The sequence below is a fragment of the Rhodamnia argentea genome, chromosome 5 (assembly GCF_020921035.1).
Source record: "Rhodamnia argentea isolate NSW1041297 chromosome 5, ASM2092103v1, whole genome shotgun sequence".
Lineage (NCBI taxonomy): Eukaryota > Viridiplantae > Streptophyta > Magnoliopsida > Myrtales > Myrtaceae > Rhodamnia > Rhodamnia argentea.
In genome coordinates this window covers 24,569,952-24,588,087 of record NC_063154.1, presented here as the reverse complement: position 1 = coordinate 24,588,087, position 18,136 = coordinate 24,569,952, and the positions used below count along the sequence as shown (strand labels likewise).

At 39.7% G+C, this 18,136-nt stretch overlaps 3 protein-coding genes across 3 annotated transcripts; 1 reads left to right on the top strand and 2 right to left on the bottom strand.

The window, feature by feature from the left end:
* Nucleotides 1-12,658: 12,658 nt before the first annotated feature.
* On the bottom strand, nt 12,659-14,013 carry LOC115757569 (caffeic acid 3-O-methyltransferase 2-like). Its single transcript, XM_030697861.2, has 3 exons — nt 13,620-14,013; nt 13,328-13,392; nt 12,659-12,967 (listed from the first exon to the last, which is right to left on the bottom strand). Exons 1-3 carry the CDS (start codon nt 14,011-14,013, stop codon nt 12,665-12,667), a joined length of 762 nt encoding a protein of 253 aa, XP_030553721.2. The 3' UTR covers nt 12,659-12,664.
* A 1,114-nt stretch (nt 14,014-15,127) lies between these two features.
* Nucleotides 15,128-15,604, top strand: LOC125315263 (pentatricopeptide repeat-containing protein At1g55890, mitochondrial-like). Its single transcript, XM_048279716.1, has one exon. The coding sequence runs from the start codon at nt 15,128-15,130 to the stop codon at nt 15,602-15,604; it is 477 nt and encodes a 158-aa protein (XP_048135673.1).
* A 641-nt stretch (nt 15,605-16,245) lies between these two features.
* Nucleotides 16,246-17,782, bottom strand: LOC115757568. The gene is made up of 2 exons (XM_030697860.2): nt 16,690-17,782; nt 16,246-16,639 (listed from the first exon to the last, which is right to left on the bottom strand). The coding sequence occupies exon 1, from the start codon at nt 17,700-17,702 to the stop codon at nt 16,698-16,700; it is 1,005 nt and encodes a 334-aa protein (XP_030553720.1). The 5' UTR covers nt 17,703-17,782; the 3' UTR covers nt 16,246-16,639; nt 16,690-16,697.
* Between the last annotated feature and the right edge of the window lie 354 nt (nt 17,783-18,136).

Below are 18,136 nucleotides of genomic sequence, written 5' to 3'. Positions count from 1 at the left end.
TTGAAATTTTAATAATATTTTAATGAATTTTTGGGATTTTTTAAATAATTTTTTCCTTTTTTATTTTTCTTTTATTTATTATTTTTTCTCCGAACTTAGGGTCGGTGAGGGAGAGGGTGCATGCGCCCAAACCCAGCGAGGGCTACGAAGCCCTCGCTTCTCTAAGTTTATAAAAAAAAAAAGAGAGAAAGAAAAGAAAAAAAAAGAAATTAAAAAATTATTAAAATTTGTCTACGTTAGTGTCAGTCACGGTTGGTGTTCAACAATTTCTGATCAAAATTGGCCGAGAATTGAATTGACTCAACATTACAAAATTTTCGAACTGAATTGGCAAAAACAAAGTACTGAATTGAATTACCACAATTGCAATAGCTTTAGAATTTATTTTTTTCCTTCATAATTTCTCGGTTTTAGCTTTGTGGAGTGGTTTCTTGAGAGGCAAGAATGGTGGGGAAAGGGGGACAATAGCCCATGATTTGGGTGATGGCTAGTGGAGCAAGCTCATGATTCATAGCAAGACCTCCTGGCCTTTCATTGCCAAATCATTTTGGGGAATGTCTTACGCTGGAATCTTTGGTAAGTTTCCCATCTTCATTTATAATACTCAACACAGCTTCACATGGCTGAATGGGATTTGCCCACTTTTGCTAGCCCCAACATTAAGAGAGTAAAGAGGAAGAAACCTGCCTCTCGTTTTCGGTTGACAACTTCAGCCAACTCCACCCCCCTTGCATATTGGTTGTGTCATTATTCTTCCTCTTTCCACGTACCCATCTTTTGAAACCCTTCAAGCTTCCTTTCATGTAGCCATCCCTGAGCTTTTTTGAATAATTTGTACACTGCTGGATCAGATTAAATCAAGGAATTAGCTAGATAAGTCTTTTGGCCTATCAGCTAATGATTTGCTAAACTGGTCAATTCTGGTATTTAGATTAATACATGTATGTCCTCCTCCCGCGATCGAGGTCGATGGCCCGAACGCGAGATTTTATTCCACTTGGTCATGTGGGAGTCGAACCTGTACAGGGCACTTTTCACACGTGCATGTTTTTCTCTTGACTAAAGTCTAAGTTTTATGAGTTTTAGGGCCCGTTTGGTAACAATTCTGTTCCCGAAAATAATTTCTGAGCAAAGAAGTATATCTTTTTTTCGCTTCTTGTTCATGTTCCAAATATGTTATATGGAACAGAAAAATTAACCGACGTTACCAAACAGATTTTTGTACTTTTTATGTTCCCGAAAAAAAAGAGAGAGGAAGGAATCGAAGAAACGGGAGCGTTACCAAACATGCCCTTAGCTAACTATAAAGTTTGGAATCAGAATTTTCTGTCTAAAGAAATTTAAACCTCTTTTTTTTTTTTTTTTTGTTCTCCCACATTCCTCCTAAGTCTCACACATCGAACAAATACATGTGCGCACATCATGAATTAAAAATCCACTGAGATAGAACTCATTTGGTGAAGTTAAAGAAGAAGTAGAATAATGCTGGTAAGAATGTCGTGCATTCAAGGATAAGCAAAGTAAAGGGTAATGCACGGGTCATGGAATTATTCAATTGAAGTCTAATCGCACCACGTATTTTAATCGCCATCATGTGATTAGCGGATGCGCAAGCACTTTTTTTTCTATGCCAACAATTGATCGTGTAGCGAACGTGGGAGATGGTAATTCAACGACGAAGATGCCGGCAGATCCAAATTTCTGAAAACGTCGTAAAGTCACTTGCATCTTAATAATTTAAATGATAACGCATGTCATTGCTTTTAGTAAATTTTTCCCTCGCAATCGTGAGACAAAATGCTTGTAGACCGAGTGTAACAACCCGGCCCGATGAGGACGAGGAGTGGTCGCCTAGGTCAAAAGACGGCCTAGACAAAGAGTGGCTCTTGCAGGCTTCTAGGATGATGAAGAGGCAGGAATGAATCGAATTATTCACTGAACAGTTGGAGAGGGATTCTGATATATAAAGCCCATGGAGACGCCTTTTGGCGTAACGCCAAGTTTTGCTTTGCAACTCAAAAGTTAAGTGTGCTCAGGCTAAATCACTATTAGGATGTTTGACCTCCTGGGAAAGTATCTATACGTATTCTAAAAAGACAAAATCGAGAGTCTCGATATGAGATGGGTCAAAGCGGATAATACATCGATTTGACACGGGCCAAAGTGGACAATACCTCAATGAATTAATCCGGGGATTTCACATGCATCACTCCTAATCATCATGCACAACTCTTGTCGCGCGGAAGATAATAGACAAAGCCATCACGATTTGGAAAGAACCGAAACATCTCAGTTTTTCCTCTTTCAACCATCTCACCTAAAGCCGGGTTTTGTCATATCTTAACTACTTCCGTTTAAATAACTTGACTTACGCGGTTGAAGTACCAAGTTTTTGCGATTAACTTACATAATAATGGAGATGATGTGACATCACAGCGAACTAATCAGGCTCAAGAGAGAAGTTGAAAATTAAGTTTTTTTGGTGACTTAGGTGAGAGTTGGTGTCCTGCTCTTACTAGCTGTCCGATTCTCCACTTGTTTAATCGGTCGTCGTCACGCATATGTAATGGCCAATAAGCAGGAGATGCTGCAACTGGTCGATCAACCAAAGAGCAGGCATCAGTCAATAATTCCCCAAGAGCGAAATGGGCAAGCAACCATCGATTGCTTCTCCTTCCGCTCGCTGCCCTTCTTCCTGGCGGGATAGTCTTGGAGAAATCACTCGAACAAAGAGATCATTGACCTCTCTTGTGTGATCATTCAAGGCGTTTCCTCCCTTTGAGACCTAAGCGTGTTATGAGAGGACACAATGCGGGATTGTCATCATGCTCCAGAACTGATTTTATTACGATTTTCCCTTAAGTAAGCAAGGAAGAGATTGAATGAGAGAAGAATTACGAGATCATCATATTTAGGTGAAGCTGGATTCTTTAATCCGCCAGATAATTTTAATTGTATTATGGATTTTTAGAGGGGAAAATTGTCCAAAAAGTCCTAAACCCATTGCATTTATGACAATTCAGTCCTAAATCTTTTAATTTTTCTAATTGAGTCCTAAACCTTTTCACTTTTCGTGAATTGAGTCTATCCGGCCGATTTTAGTAGAAAATCATTGATGTTGATGCTGGCCATCCTACATGGCAAGGCCAGCACCGACATGAACAAATTTTGATAATATTTTAATATTTTTGAGGATGTTTATTTATTTATTTATTTATTTCCCCTTTTGGTTCAAAGGGCCGGCGGGGCCGTGACGTGCCCTCCATCCGAACAGAAAAAGAAAAAACGACAAAGAAAAGAAAAAGGAAAAGAAAAAAAAAGAAAAATTAATGCAAATAAAAAAAGGAAAAATATTAAAATGTTATTATAAGTTGTCTACGTCGGTGCCGGTTGGGCCATGTAAGACGGATGACACCCATGTTAGCGATTACGGCCAAAATTGACCGAATAGATTCAATTGGCAAAATTAAAAGGTTTATGAGTGGAGAAATCCAAAAAGTTCTAAACCTTTTACATTAGTGTCGGTTCAGTCTTAAATATTTCAATTGTACCAATTTAGTCATTAAACCTTTTGCATTTATGCCAATTGAGTCAATCCGATCAATTTTGGTGAAAAATTTCTAACGTGGATGCTGTTCGTCCTACATGGCACGACCGATGCTGCTACCAATGCGGCCCTCTCCCGCAGCCGACGCCCTAGATTGACCAAGATCTGGATGAGGGCTCGCGACCCTTGCTTTGGCCGATAATGGTCACCAGCACTCTGTCCAAAAACAAAAAAAATGGTAAAGAAAAAAGAAGAAGAAGAAATAAAAAAAATAAAAAAAGTATTAATATTTAAAAATAGACGTCGGTGCTGGTGAGAGCCACGTAGGATGACCGGCTTACACGTTAGCGATTTCAAGCTAAAATTGGTCGGATGGACTCAGTTGGCACAAATGCAAAAAGTTTGTACTGAATTGGTACAATTAAAAGGTTTAAGATTAAATTGGCACCAATGCAAAAGGTGCATGGGTTTTCGGACATTTTCCTTTAGAATTGCATTGTCAAAAGTGCAATAGATTTAATACTTTTTAGACAATTTTCCCAACCTAAACGTGTCATGAATGGACACAATACAAGATTGTCATCATGTTCCCGCACTGATTTTATGAGGATTTTCCCTTAAGTAAGTAAGGAAGAGATTGAATGGGGGAAGAATTACGAGATAAATTAAATTGTATTATTGGTTTTTCACTGACCCCGCCCGCTTTGAAAGAAGGAAGTTAATACAATTGGCCGAGTTTATAATTTCTTGCAGTTGAACATAATATAAGGGTTTTTGTTTTGTACCTTGTACTGGGTGTTTGGTAGAATTCTGGAGTTGTTGGTAAATTTCCCAATGTCGTTGGTAAAAATAAGTATGATCGATAACTTTCTTGTCTGGTAACTTGTTAGGTTACCAACATTGTTATGAATCAACCAATGTCCAAATGAATAGGCAAGTTACCATATTCTTTTAAGTTATACAATGTTGTAAGTAAATTGCTAATGCTATAATGAATTTACCAACATCGGAATAACTAGTCAGTTTCACACTGATATATAGTCAGTTTCCAACTGATTTTAAATTTATCAGTGTGATTAGTAGATTGCCAACATTATAATGAATTTACCAACATCTTGATAAGTTAACAAACATTTTCTCTCAGATTTTACGAGTATGATTGGTAAAGTGATGGACTTAATTCAAATTTACAATCGTGATTAGTAAAATGCCAACCCTATAACGAAGTTACAAGCATCACGGTGAATGAATACTTTACTGAACTTGTTCAAAGTTTACAACAGATTGATAGTAAACTACCAACTTCATAAACTCTTTATCAACATCCTAAGTTGGTAATTTGCCCAAAAAAAAAAATTTCAGATTTTGCAAGTTGGTTAGTAAAATACCAACATGATAACGAACTTTCTAACCTTCTTATAGAAGTTGCCTACATTTTCCGGATTTTACGAATGTTGTGAGTAAACTATTAGTACTATACTAGATTTACAGGAAATCCAATAAATTTGTAAGTTACTAATTTCATTCAAATTCTACCCCGTGGGGGTAATATACTAACACTGTGATGAATTTACCAATTTACAAAAGAATTAGGCTATGCTTGTGAGGAACTTTTCACTGCTTCTACTTCTAGTTATGTCTTTCCCTTAAAAATTTAACAAAACACACATTAAAAAGATTTAGATGGCAACCTCATACTGGTTGAAGCTTAACAGGAAAAATAATTTGATGATTAGCTCAAGTTAATGTCGGAACTTCTTGACAAGTAAAAGTCGGTCAATTGTTGCCAAAAGTCGATAATGTTGGTAATTCCACAACGACCAGTGGATATTGGTAAATAAATCAAATCGGTGTACATCACAGAATTTTTTTTTCATGGTTTGACATAAATGTTTGTAACTTTATAACTTTGTTGAATTCTGCATAGTGTTGGCAACTTATAATGTTGTTAACTTACTTGTAATAATTGCAAGAGGATGCAAATTTGTTTGATATCCGAAAAATTGATTTCATCGTTAGTAATTTGCTAACAGCACTTGTAAAATTTAAAAGAGTAACTTACTCAATTATTTGGGCATTGGTAAATTTATTGCAACTTTGCTAGGTTACGATCCATTCTTGTAAAATCTAAAAGAAGATATTAACTTATTTATTTGGTCGTTGGACAACTCATTAAAATGTTGGCCAATTACTACCCTTGATTTCTATATTTAAATAAGATATTAATGTACAAATTTCTTTGGATGTTGTTATATTTGTTAAGAATAAACTGAATTCAATATCAAAGAGATGCTCGATTACATCTTGGAGATTGACTCCTATCGGTAAGCTCACATCCACAGTAATATCGCGATATACTCGAAACAGAATTACTAGTTCCCTGATTATCTTTTCTTTAACAAAGTTTATAGCTAACTTGATGATCTTTCGGTCCATATTCAGAAGATTTAATTCTTCTATCATTTCGCCAGCCGTAATGCCTACAAGAATAGCTAGCAACAGAGCCAAACCCATACTGGTAAATTAATAGCCATACATATAAAACTTGAAATAATCGCTAGCTTACTAATTTATTGAGACATTCGAAAATTTAATAAAATATTGGTAATCTACTAACCATGCTTGTAATATAATGAAAAAGTTAGTCTTACCAATTTAGTGGGAAATTTAAAAATTCATTACAATGTGGGTAATTTAATATAGAGGACCTTGTCCGGAGGTTTGCACGAGATTCCTTGCGGCAAGGGAGGGTGGGCCTCACACAGGAGCAATGCCAAAGAATTGAATGAAGTAGAGGAGAGACAGAAGCCGGAGCAGACGAGAAAACGAGGTGGGTGATCCAGGGTCGTGAAATTTTATGCGAGACGAGAATTAATTTGGGATAAATATGACACGGCCATATCAATTTGGATTTTTTTGTGACACAAAAATTAGTTTAGAGTAAATACGGCATGTATATACCAATTTGATGTTTTTTATGATATTAACCCAATTCATTATAACACTGGCATCGTACTAACAAATGACCCGACAAGCAAGTGTCATATTCTCTTAACACCAGTATTTCAAAATTATCAGCACCTTCAGAATTTACCATCATAGAAATTTTCAGTTTTTTGGGCCACCGGAGCTAGAATTTTGCATGTCCTCGTGGATAGGTATGCGTTGCATGTGTTCATTTGGCCCTTTTGCTGCCCCAGCTAGGGGTAACCAAAAGGAATCACTCTGATCGGACCGAACCGGTCGATTTTGGGCTATTCTTAAGGTTATTGTTCTAGTTTTTGACCATAAAATTGGAATTGGTGAATTGCAGTCGGGTTCCAATTCCGGGTGTGACATTGCCCGCTCGGATTGGACCGATCATTTTTTTTTTTTATATTTAATTTCTTACGAATCTGAAAAAGCCTCTACTCCCATTCTGAAAAAACCCTATTGGCCACCATTCTTCATGCACGGCACCCTCACGTTTGCTCGTTCATTAGTTGACCTTCGCATAACCTCTTTATGTCTCAACCCCTCCTACTTCTCAATCTATTTGTCTAAGCAAATCATTGGTTGATCTTCTGTTTGTTAAGGGGTAAAATGCGGTTTAACGGGCAAATATAACGACCAAAAAAATAAAAATAAAAAAACACAGAACATGCCACCGGTTCCGGGACAAGGTGGTCTAGTTCTCGGTCCTAGAAATTGAGAATCGGCCCCTCTAGTATAGCTCTCGATTTCTAAATGGGAACCGGATTACCCGAGAATCAATCATCCCTAGCACCACCAATAATTTTGTAGGGAGAAGAACATCGGGAAAGAGGAGAAGAGGAAATGCAGTTGAGAGGTTGAGGTCATGACAGCAAAGGAACTCAATGAAACAAGAATTGATTAAACAGAAAGAAAGGGGAAGCTTGACTCCACAATGTTAATTGGATGAGGAAATGCGGATAGTGATTGGATGACCAGATGGTTGATGATGTGAGATATCTGCTGCGTATGGGCTTCCTCCATTTATGACAATAAAGAAAAAAACTACTCGCAATGGTTTGAAGCCTATTTGCATAGGTTGGGGTTGCTTTCTAACTAGCTCCCCATCTCTGGTTTCCTTTCGTACTTGTACAAGGAAGGCAACCTGCACGTTCACTTCAACAGTTACGTAATTGAAGTGGCTGGCCGGTGGCCCCCCTAGAAATTACGGGTGCGTTTTGGACTAAACTTTGCCATAAATGCAAATGGCTTTAGATAAGAGGGTTTTCATGATATTTTACCAACTCTGATGTCAAATCCGAAAAATAATTTAAGAAAGAGAGAGAAACCGGATGAGCTCGCTTGAGGGCCGACGGATTGGGCGACCCACCTCTGGCGAGAGCCGCTAAGGTTGCATGACTCCAAAAGATGCCACGTCAAGGTCGCATGACACGAGGCAAGGGTTGCCGATGTCAGACCTAGCTCGCCAACTGTTAGACTTGAGCTCACCGCCGGTATCACGTCATGCCAGTCGGATAGGCAAAGGAAAGTGACGATGAGGGTAAAATTGAAATTCGGGTAATTTGGCGAGGGGAAAATTGTTGAGAGGGTTGCCCAAAAGTAGTATATAAGGCGTATGTATCCAGTAAAACTTAAATTGAAAAGAAAGAAAAGTGTTCATTGACCTTGAAATAGCAGTATCATAATGCTCACAGCCAAAACACAACCCTTTATTGTGGGATAACTATAATGAAATAATCGGCTGTTGGATCATGTACGTAAAGTCTTTATCCACCACGTGTCAATCATCGTGGCTAATTAATGGTACTGCGGTTACATGTACAGCAAAGGTTATGCTGGCGAGAGCTGAAGCCATGAAAACTGCCTTTGATGGTTTGTGCTCAATCTTAATTTCCAAGACTGCTGGGAGATTTGGGTCACGCTTGACAACAATTCTGTAATAGAATAGTAGAATCCGTTTGATAACGTAACTTCTAGAGCAGAAATTCGTTTAGTTATAAAACTTTATTTTCCTATTTTTGAAGCATTTTTTTTTCTCCAGAAGTAATTTTAGATCCATTTTAATAAATGAAAAAGATTTACTTCTTTTAAGAAGTAAAAAAATCAATTCCCGATAAGAAGTTGAGTGCTGATTCTCTTCTTCAAACTTTTTTTTTTCTTTTGGTATTTTTCGATTTGACTAGGTTTCTAAGGGGTGGAGATACAGAGAGATGTACAGTGGTGGTAGTGAATAGTGATGGAAACCTACATTGAAACTCAAAACAATCAAACCACATATCCGGCCACTAACATAGTTTGATCCATTACACTAAAATACAATAATTTTAAAAGAAATTTGTCACGGAAAAAATGCAATTGAGTCCTAAAGTTTTTCAAAAGCGCTATTAAGTCCTAAAATATTCAAAAAGTAAAATCAAGTCCTAAATTTTTCCATATTGGTTCATTCAAGCCCTTCCATTAGATGCACGTTTTGAAAATTTCAGGATTCGATTGTACTTTTGTAACAAGTTTTAGGACTTAATTGAGCTAGGCACGGCCGGTTCGGTGGAACCGCCGGTTCCGGTTCCACGAAAAGGTGGAACCGGAACCGACCGTGTATAATGGCGGTTTCGGTTCCCGGGCCGGTTCCGGTTCCGCTCGGAACCGCCCGGTTCATTCCGATTCCTTTTTAATAATAATTTTTAAAATAATAAATAATAAAATAAATATAATAAATAATAAATTATAAAATACAATTAAATTGTACATTGTAATAAAATATGAGAAAAAAAAAAGAAGGAATGGGCTTGAACTTAATGAATTATCATTAAGCGCCTACATATCTTCTTGGGGATAGAAGAATCAAAGTCCATGTAGTTCTTTTACCTTTGAGAACCCCAACTTACCTCATCGTCAATCGTCGTTACCCGTTGTGGTACCCGTGGCGGTGGTATCTCCAACATCATCGCTAAAAAATTCGTGTTCACGATCTAACTCTTGGTGTCGATATTTCGCCCTCGTCCAATTGCCGATACAAGCTTGAGCTTTCACAGAGTCCGGGCTTAATCTTGAACGGCGAGAGTCCAAAATTAATCCTCCATAACTAAATGCTTGTTCAACTGCAACCGTTAAAGAAGGGGTTGCTAATATTTGACGAGCGATGAGGGCGAGAACTGGATACTCGATTTGGTGACTCTTCCACCACTTCAGGATTTCGAAATCAGTACTATGTTACGCATCACGAAACTCAAATTGAGTGGTTAAATATTTTTCTAATTCAGAAATACTACCCGTTGCCCCTTTTTGTTTTTTTTTTGCCTACTCTTAAGCATATTATACCCTCTACTAAGTGAACTACCACCTTCGCTACGTGAGGCAGTAGATTGTAAAGATCCAGAATCACTTAAACCATATCTACTACAAAATTCTCCATATAATGCTACTATAGATTCTTTAACATGTCCTAATATATTTGAAATATTTATTGAATCATCCAAATGTAAACAATCATGATAATACACATTCAAATAATCTTGTAAACCATCTAATTTAATACGTGGATCAAAAACAATACCAACTAAATAGACAAGAGGAATTTGCAAATAATAATGCAACCATTTTTCTCGCATTACTAAAATAGTTCGACCTAATTCGGTATCATTTTCGTATTCACTAAAAACACTACTAATATTAACACACTCTATTAAAAATAAATGCGTTGTAGGATAATAAATACCAGATAAAGTCTTAGTAGCATCATTAAAAATTTTTAAAATATCTAAAATTTTCTTGCAAACGTCCCAATGTTGAGGAAGTAAAGTAATTTCGGGAATATTTTGTGAAATAAACATACATAATAAATCTTTATATTCAAAAGTTTGCCGAAGCAACTCGTACGTAGAATTCCAATGAGTCGGAATATCTTTTGGAAATCTTCTTGCCCTTCTCCCATTTTGTTTACAAAATTTTCCCCATGATTTCATACATTGGGGACGACTCCATAAAAATTTAATTGCACTTTTTATTGGGGCGAGAGAAGTGTCAAAAGTTCGTAAACCATCTTGTACACATAAATTTAAAACATGACAAGCACATTTAATGTGAAAAAATTATCTGCCAAAAGTGGGTTTGCAAATATTTTCTAATTCGGGAATAGAAGCGGTATTTGCGGCGGCATTATCAAAATCAATTGAAAATACTTTATTTATTAAATTATATTCTTCTAAAACTTGCCTAATTATTCTATAAATATTATGAGCCGAATAGCTTTCATAAAAAACTCGGAATGCAATAAGTCTTTTTTGAATCATCCAATTGTCATCTATCCAATGACACGTGACACCCATATAAGAATGAATTTGCGAAGGATCACTCCAAATATCGCTACCTATATGCACACGTCCATTGAATTCCGCAAAAAATTTTGCTAAAGATTTTTTTCCCTTTTTATAAAGATGAAAAACTTCACGTTTAAGAGTATTTTTTGGAATAGTTGGCGCTATGGAACCAACGCAGTATTTATCAAATATTTCATTTTAAAATTTTCACCAGTATTAAACGGAGCATGATCAAGGGCAACATATTCACCTAATGTTTGTTTATAAAGTGCTTCAGTGAAACGAAATAAAGGATGAGGATTAGAAGTGGCGTACCCGGAAATTTGTTGTTGCGTATTGTCGATCCCCGCTTGCGTTGGATGTTTTTTTCACAAATGCCGACGGAATGTTCCGTAGCCGTCTCCTTTCGTGAATTTATATGTTTGCGAACAATATTTACATTTTACATTATACTTACCTTCGACTTCATCACGTACCTTGTCGAAGTGTAGCCACAAGTCCGATGTATTATCTCGGCCCTTCCGTTCCGGCTCATTTGCCGTTGACGTTTCTTTGACACCAGTGGGAGGATGAAGACTTTCTTGTGTTGGGATGTGCTCGACGTTCGGAATCGGGACATAGTTGATATTATCGTCGTCGTCTTCCCAACTTGCATATTCACGAGGATTATATTCAGGAATGGAATACTCGGAATCTCCCATAGTCATCTTGCCCTTGTTAGCATTTCTGCTTCCACTTGCCATTTTTGAGAGAATTGATTGGAAATCCGATTGAGAGAATTGAGTCGGGATTGAGAGAATTTGGAGAATTTGAGCGATTTGAGAGGATTTCAGAGAGAATTTGAGAGATTGTTCAGAGAATTTGTGACAAAAATGAAAGGGGAAGCATATGTATTTATAGGCAAGAATCATTTTTAATTCTTTTTTTATTATATATAAAGCAATGGCCCAAAGGAGAAGAGGGGTGGGGGCACAGGGGGCAGAGAGCCCAACGGCTCTCCGCCCCCGGGCCCACTTTTTTTTTTTTTTATATTGTGGACGGTTCCGAACCGGCCCGGAACCGCCGGTTCCCACGTTTCCGGAACCATGGGCCCGGTCAACGGGCCGGTTCCGGGCCCACGGGCCCAAATGGCCCCCTCTAAATTGAGCTTTTTGAACGTTTTAGGATGTCATTGCACTTTTGTGACAAGTAGTAGGGCTTCACTATACTTTTTGGAAATTTTAGGGCTTTCAATTGCACTTATCCCATAATTCAGTTATAAAGTTTTTCTCTTTCGTCAAAGCATTCCAAATCATAATTTCAAACTATAGAATCTGTCTCCAGTTTGCACAATCTCACCATGAGCATATTCGAGGGCCCTTTGAGGAAAGCATCCCTAATCGCTATCTGACTGTTAGAATGGGAAAAAGAGTAAATCTCATTCTCATCTAAATTTTTAAGTGTCTAGACATTTTATATGGGATTCACGAAAAAACGCATGCAGTTACGATCCATTAAGGTTTGAGAATCCGTCTCTTGGTCGAACACAAAATTGCTCGATATTCTCAAGTGAAGAGAGCTAGGCCAAGCGAGGATTGAAAAGCGACAGACAAAGGCAAATACAAGTGTACAAAAGGGTAGAATGGACTTTTGGGTTTTCCCTGTATAAAAGGATTTTAGGACAGTAGCGACCGTTCAGATTAAAGCACAATTAAAAAAAATTATTTAATCATGAACCCTAATTTATTCCTTATGGAGGCACACAAGGTTAAGGGGCCGACTTAAGTCTGCAAACCCAACACGAGCATACAATAAATTCCCTAGACATGCTTGGGATGATGAGAAGAGATCACATCCTTTTGCGTAGCTCGACCACCCACATGTTGTAAACTCGACACACAAGTTTCGGAGCATCGACGCCGGATGCACGTGCCAGGACCTTGATTTTTCTCTCTGTCCGATCCTTTCTGCCGGGAGTCATATTCAGCATGGCCGTGTCAGCTAGGAAGGCGTTCCTCGCAACGATGTCCGTTTCGGGATACTCCCGGAGGACTGCGTCCACGATCACCACCTTGCCCTTCTCTGCCAATGCCTCCGAGCAGTTTTTGAGTAGCTTCACACAGAACTGGCAATCTGCATCGTGAATTATCCACTACAAAATGGCGGGTTATCAGTTAGTTTTGGATAAATGTCAAGCATACATGTCGTTCAACATTTCTTTGCACATTCCACTTCTAACACTAAGGATATGAGTAGTTTTATCTTTAGCAAGCGATTAACTATTCGTTGCGATGGTGATAGATGAGGGATGTGTAGAGAAAGATTCCACGAGCTATGTAGCCATGATTAATTTGTGTGAAATTTTGTGGGATTACTGCCAAATATTTAAAAATCTTAAACTGTTAGATGAAGATGCGATTTAATATTTAATTATTCTCTGTTAGTTTTCATTTTAGGTCCATAGTGCATGACAATCTATAAGGATTATCGTAATATCATGCGATGGAGTAACCTTCATGAGAATGGCGTCCGCTTTAGGAATGTAGTTTGTCATGTCCACTCCCACATGTTCTATGCCTGCCATCAAAAGATAGATGAATCAAATCCATCCTCAAATGCCTCAGCTTTATCCAAAGTCTTCACTCTCCATATCTACACGAAAGCTGATTTCGTATGGTACGAATCACGTTCGATTTTCGATAATTCACTCGAACGGTTGTGCTAAGAGTTAAACAAAGTTCAACCCTGTGAGAGATATCTGTTAGAAAAAGAAGATGGAGCGAAATGGGAGAAACAGACTTTACCAGGATAAGGAGGAGCCTCTTTGACCACATGAGGTAGATCAAAGTTTATGCCATGAATGTGGGGGTGCTTGGATAGTAAAATCCTAAGGCTTGCACCAACACCACCGCCTACATTGACCACCGTCTTGACGTCGTCGAAGCCGCGATATGATTCGACAATTTTACTCATGTACATGTTGGTCGGACCTTGCATTGCGTTGTTGAACATCTTATTGAATCTCTTATCTTTGTTAGTGTACTCGAAAACATGCAGTCCACTGGCAAGTTGGAAGCTGTCTCCTCTTTCCATAGTCTCTTCTTTTACCCAGTTCGATGGTGGCCTTAATTTCATGGCGAACAGGAAGTCTTCATCTTCACCGGGCGTGGTGATCGCTTGGCTCTTGCATGCACTCATGCTTCTGGATTTTAATCGACTAATATTAGGATTTCCATTATATGCGTGACATTACTCAAATTAAGCGATCCAAATGAAAATGAATGGCCTGATTTGAGTCACGTCATGTGTTGAAAGGGAGAGAAAAAATGTATAGGGAATTTTTTTGGTGTTTGAAAAATTTTGAATCACAAACGTGGCTCAAATTAGGCCTTTCATTTTTATTTGGATGGTCTAATTTAAGTAATGTCATGCATGTCACGGAAATCCCAATATTAGGCGATCCGGATCCCATGCTTCTAGTTTGCTTTTCTTATCATGCTCATTTCGTATGCGTCTTGGCTTTGGCTGCTTGTAGTTGCAATGCTTTGTTTATATTTTGGGGTAATGCGTTTTCTCTATGAGTTTTAGCTACTCAATCTGCAACTAAGTCGGCTTCTCTCGACACATAACATACCCGAATATCGGTAGAATTAAACAAATTATTTGTTGTCATAATTTCATAAATTTACTGCCAAATATCAACTTTCTCTTATTTTTCATTGTGAGTAAATACAAAAAATTGAAAATTCTATACAATGTTGAAAGTCAATCTTTAGCAACTTATAATTGAAAAATCAATTCTATCCAGATAACATATACACATAAAAAGCTTAAAGTGGGTTAACTAAGGGGATACGAATTTTCATAAGTTCGATTAACTATGAAAGTATTTTAGTAAATGAGTCGGGGTCAAGTACAAATCACTAAATTTGTATTGCATATAAAAATGTCAAAACATGATAAATGAATCAATTTGAGCCGGCCCATTTTCAACCCAACTCAACTCGACCCGACCTGATCCACACATTTGACAGCCCCACTAGTCCCTCCCTTTGCACGTGTTCTATCTCTCTAGTTTGTGTTTTTTTTTTTAAAGGTAATTTTAGGATTCGGAGATTAATTTTAGATTATAATGCACTCTATGCTTAGGTACAAGTTCTAGAACATGGAATTTTCCCTAAATAGAGAAATAAAACGATTTTTTTTTTTGGGGGAGGGTCAGAGACGTAAAACGACTTCAACTGTCACTTTTAAGGGTGTCCGACTCTGTTGTCGCTTCCTCTGAAATTTTCGCCGGAGGAAGCGACTCGCCATGTCCTCGGTGCTTCGGCGACTCCATGGCGTCTTCACCAGACGCCCCAGACTACCCCGCGTAGACCTCGGCAAACAATGCGACCTCCGGAAACTGGTCACCCAGTTCAAGCGACTCTCCGAGTCGACCGAGTTTCGTCGTAGACGTGTCCTGTACGAGAAGACCGTCCAACGCCTAGCCAAGCACCGGCAGTTCGCCTTGATCGAAGACCTCCTCGAAGACCAGAAGCAGTACGTGGCGAGTTCCACCGACAAATTTGCGGTCCATTTGACAAGTCTTTATAGGAAAGCGGGCATGTTCGAGCATGCCCAGAAGCTGTTTGACCAACTGCCTAGCCTAAAGAGGGACCGCTCCCTGCTGCACCTGAATGCCCTGTTGGCGGCCTCTATTTGTTCCAAGTATCTCGATAAGGTCGATGAGATTTTCCAGAAGCTTAAGACTATGGATGCGTTCCGTTCGGTTCAGTTTTGGATATGAGCAATGAAGAAGTGCGAATGTCTTTCGTGTGAGAGGTTTTGGGGAAAGACAAATGGCTTTTGGTAAAAAAAATTCTTTAAAAAGCAATTTAGGTTTAAGTAGTGTTTGGCAAAAAAATCTTTGCAAAGGGCTCTGGCTGGATTTAGGTAGGCGGTCGTCACTGGGAGTTGCACTACCCTAGGTGGCCATCGCTGGGTTCATGCGACCTTTGGCGGCCCTCGCCGGGGTCACGCGAAACCCGACCCTGGCCGAACCTCGTCCCCCCTCGCCGGCCCTTCAACCGTTAGATCTGCTCTCGCCGACGGCCTTGCTCAAGAAGGAAGATAAGCAATAGATATAGGGTTTTACCTTTTAAGAGGAGTAAAATTGTATTTTTAGTAAGGTCTTGAGGGCAATGAAGCTCAAAACCGCTTGGGAATAATTACCAAACACCCTGAATTTTCCAAGGGGCTTTAGAGCCTAAGGGCAAAAGTGTTTCCCAGGCGCACCCAATATCCTCTCTTTGGTTTGGATATTGCGAGGACAAAGCCTGGATTTGTATAGGTTAGAGAAGCATTGTTTATATATAGCAGTTGCTGACTGATTTGCTGTCTAAATCTGATTTGCTTATAGCGAGGGAAAGTTCTTCTGCGTGCTCGGTATAAGGAACTAAGGCTAGCGAAAAACCTCATCAATCTGTCTCTAGCTTGGACTATACTTATATGTCAAGAACCCTAGCTGGTATAAATCTCTCTCTCTCTTGCTCTTGCTCTCTGCGCGCTTGGCTGCAGGAAGCCGGAGTCTTGCAAATTTGGCACCATAGAAGACAGTTAAGAGCGCAACATTGCCATCAACCACTGCGACTTCGAATCATTCCACTGTGGAAGCCAGTATGAGTGGTGAAGGAGGCATCCAGTACCATTTACCTTACTGATGGGTGGTGCATTCAAGCAAAGATGAATTTGAATAAAGACAGAGGAGCTGCCGCTACAGAGGAATATAGATCGAGATCATTCGATGTTAAGGTCCTCTGCTTGCATTGGTCTAATCAGATGCGGCACCCTGTGCGATAAACGGAGATCCAGAGTTCGACTCTGTTCGGGCAGGGGATGAGTCAAATGCAAGGCCTCCATTCTCGGACATTGTTGCTCAAACGGCCGGGGACTCTGGCAGACCACAGGTCGAGATCAGGCAAAAGTCCCGTGAGGGCTAGATAGTTTTCACCTTCCGCTTGTGCCATTCTTCTCCAGCTCAACTCTCCAGGGAAGGCGCTTGACATTGCCCTGATTGTGGAATTCCGCTCCCACTCTCTAGTGATTCCCGTGGGATTGACGTCATCGATCCCACCGCAGTTCACCATGATGCGGCCGCTGGGCATCAACCTCTCCTTCAACTCCAACCAAGTCTCGACCTCCTGCAACTGCGGCAATACCCTGCCTCCCGCGAACAAGTCCACTGCGATTCCCGCGTAATATCCTCCATCAACCTTTGCCCGAGGAGAGAGGACGTCGCCGACGTGAACGCTGAGCATCCCGCCTGCTCCATTAGGCTTTTCCAACTCAGAGAGCCCCATGTACTCCCTGGCCTTGTCGATCAGAACCTTGTCGATCTCCCACCCTTCGATCCGCAACCAAGGCCACAGCTGCAGCATCAGGTGAGCAGCAGTCCCGCCCCCCAATCCGAAGATGGCGATGGGGGAGCCTTCGGGGACTATGGCCGGCAGGCTTGCGAACTCATCCCAGTAGGAACCGGTCCATTTGTCCTCCCCTTTGTTCACCGTGCTGTGAACGTTGTGCGTGGAGTCCAGCAACAGGAACCGGGATCTCGCGGTGTCGACGATGACAATGTCGTTGTACTCGCTCCTCACAGCCGCCATTACTCGAAACTCTTCTTGGTCTTCCGCTTCCTGGTCCGACTCGGGATGGGCTCCTTGGACGACTACGTGCCTCTTGAATCCTCCCCTCGAGCTCCAACCGGAGGAAGTAAAGGAGCAAGTGATTGGGAAACGGGTCTGGAATTTGGTCCGAAATGGTTGAAGAAGGAGAGGGGAGATTTGCCCATTCGACCGCCGGAACCAGCCTGAAATCACAGATTCATTCGCCGGAATTGAATGCAGCATTGCTCTGCCGCAGCTTGCAGGAGTGGTAATAGATAAGAGATAAGAGATAAGAGATAAACAGGGAGTGTGAGGCTCATCTCGTAGCTAGCTCATTGGGCCGGCCCCTTATTTGCAAGGGAAAAATATATAAAATAGACAGACTTTTACTATTGTGGCAAAAAAAGATTAGCACCAACTTTCTAATGAACCAAATTAAAACGCAAAACCTTCATCTAGGTGACAAATCTAGCATCCCCTAGCCTCCATCCAAAAAAAGAAAACCACCAAAAACCTTGAACTTTGCCAACTTTGACACATTTATCCTAAACTTTTTTTTATGACACCAAAAATCTCAAACTTTTACTCATGTGACACATTTATTCCAAACTTTTTCTTGTGACATTGAAAATCCTAAATTTATACCCGTGTGACATATTTACCCCAAAATATTTTTT

Coding starts and splice junctions, on each gene's coding strand:
- LOC125315263 (XM_048279716.1), top strand. CDS start 15,128: ATGTCCTCGGTGCTTCGGCGACTCCATGGCGTCTTCACCAGACGCCCC.
- LOC115757568 (XM_030697860.2), bottom strand. CDS start 17,702: ATGCTGCATTCAATTCCGGCGAATGAATCTGTGATTTCAGGCTGGTTC.
- LOC115757569 (XM_030697861.2), bottom strand. CDS start 14,013: ATGAGTGCATGCAAGAGCCAAGCGATCACCACGCCCGGTGAAGATGAA. Junction 13,393..13,619: donor AGAGGCTCCTCCTTATCCTG/GTAAAGTCTGTT, acceptor TTTTGATGGCAG/GCATAGAACATGTGGGAGTG. Junction 12,968..13,327: donor CGGACGCCATTCTCATGAAG/GTTACTCCATCG, acceptor GCCATTTTGTAG/TGGATAATTCACGATGCAGA.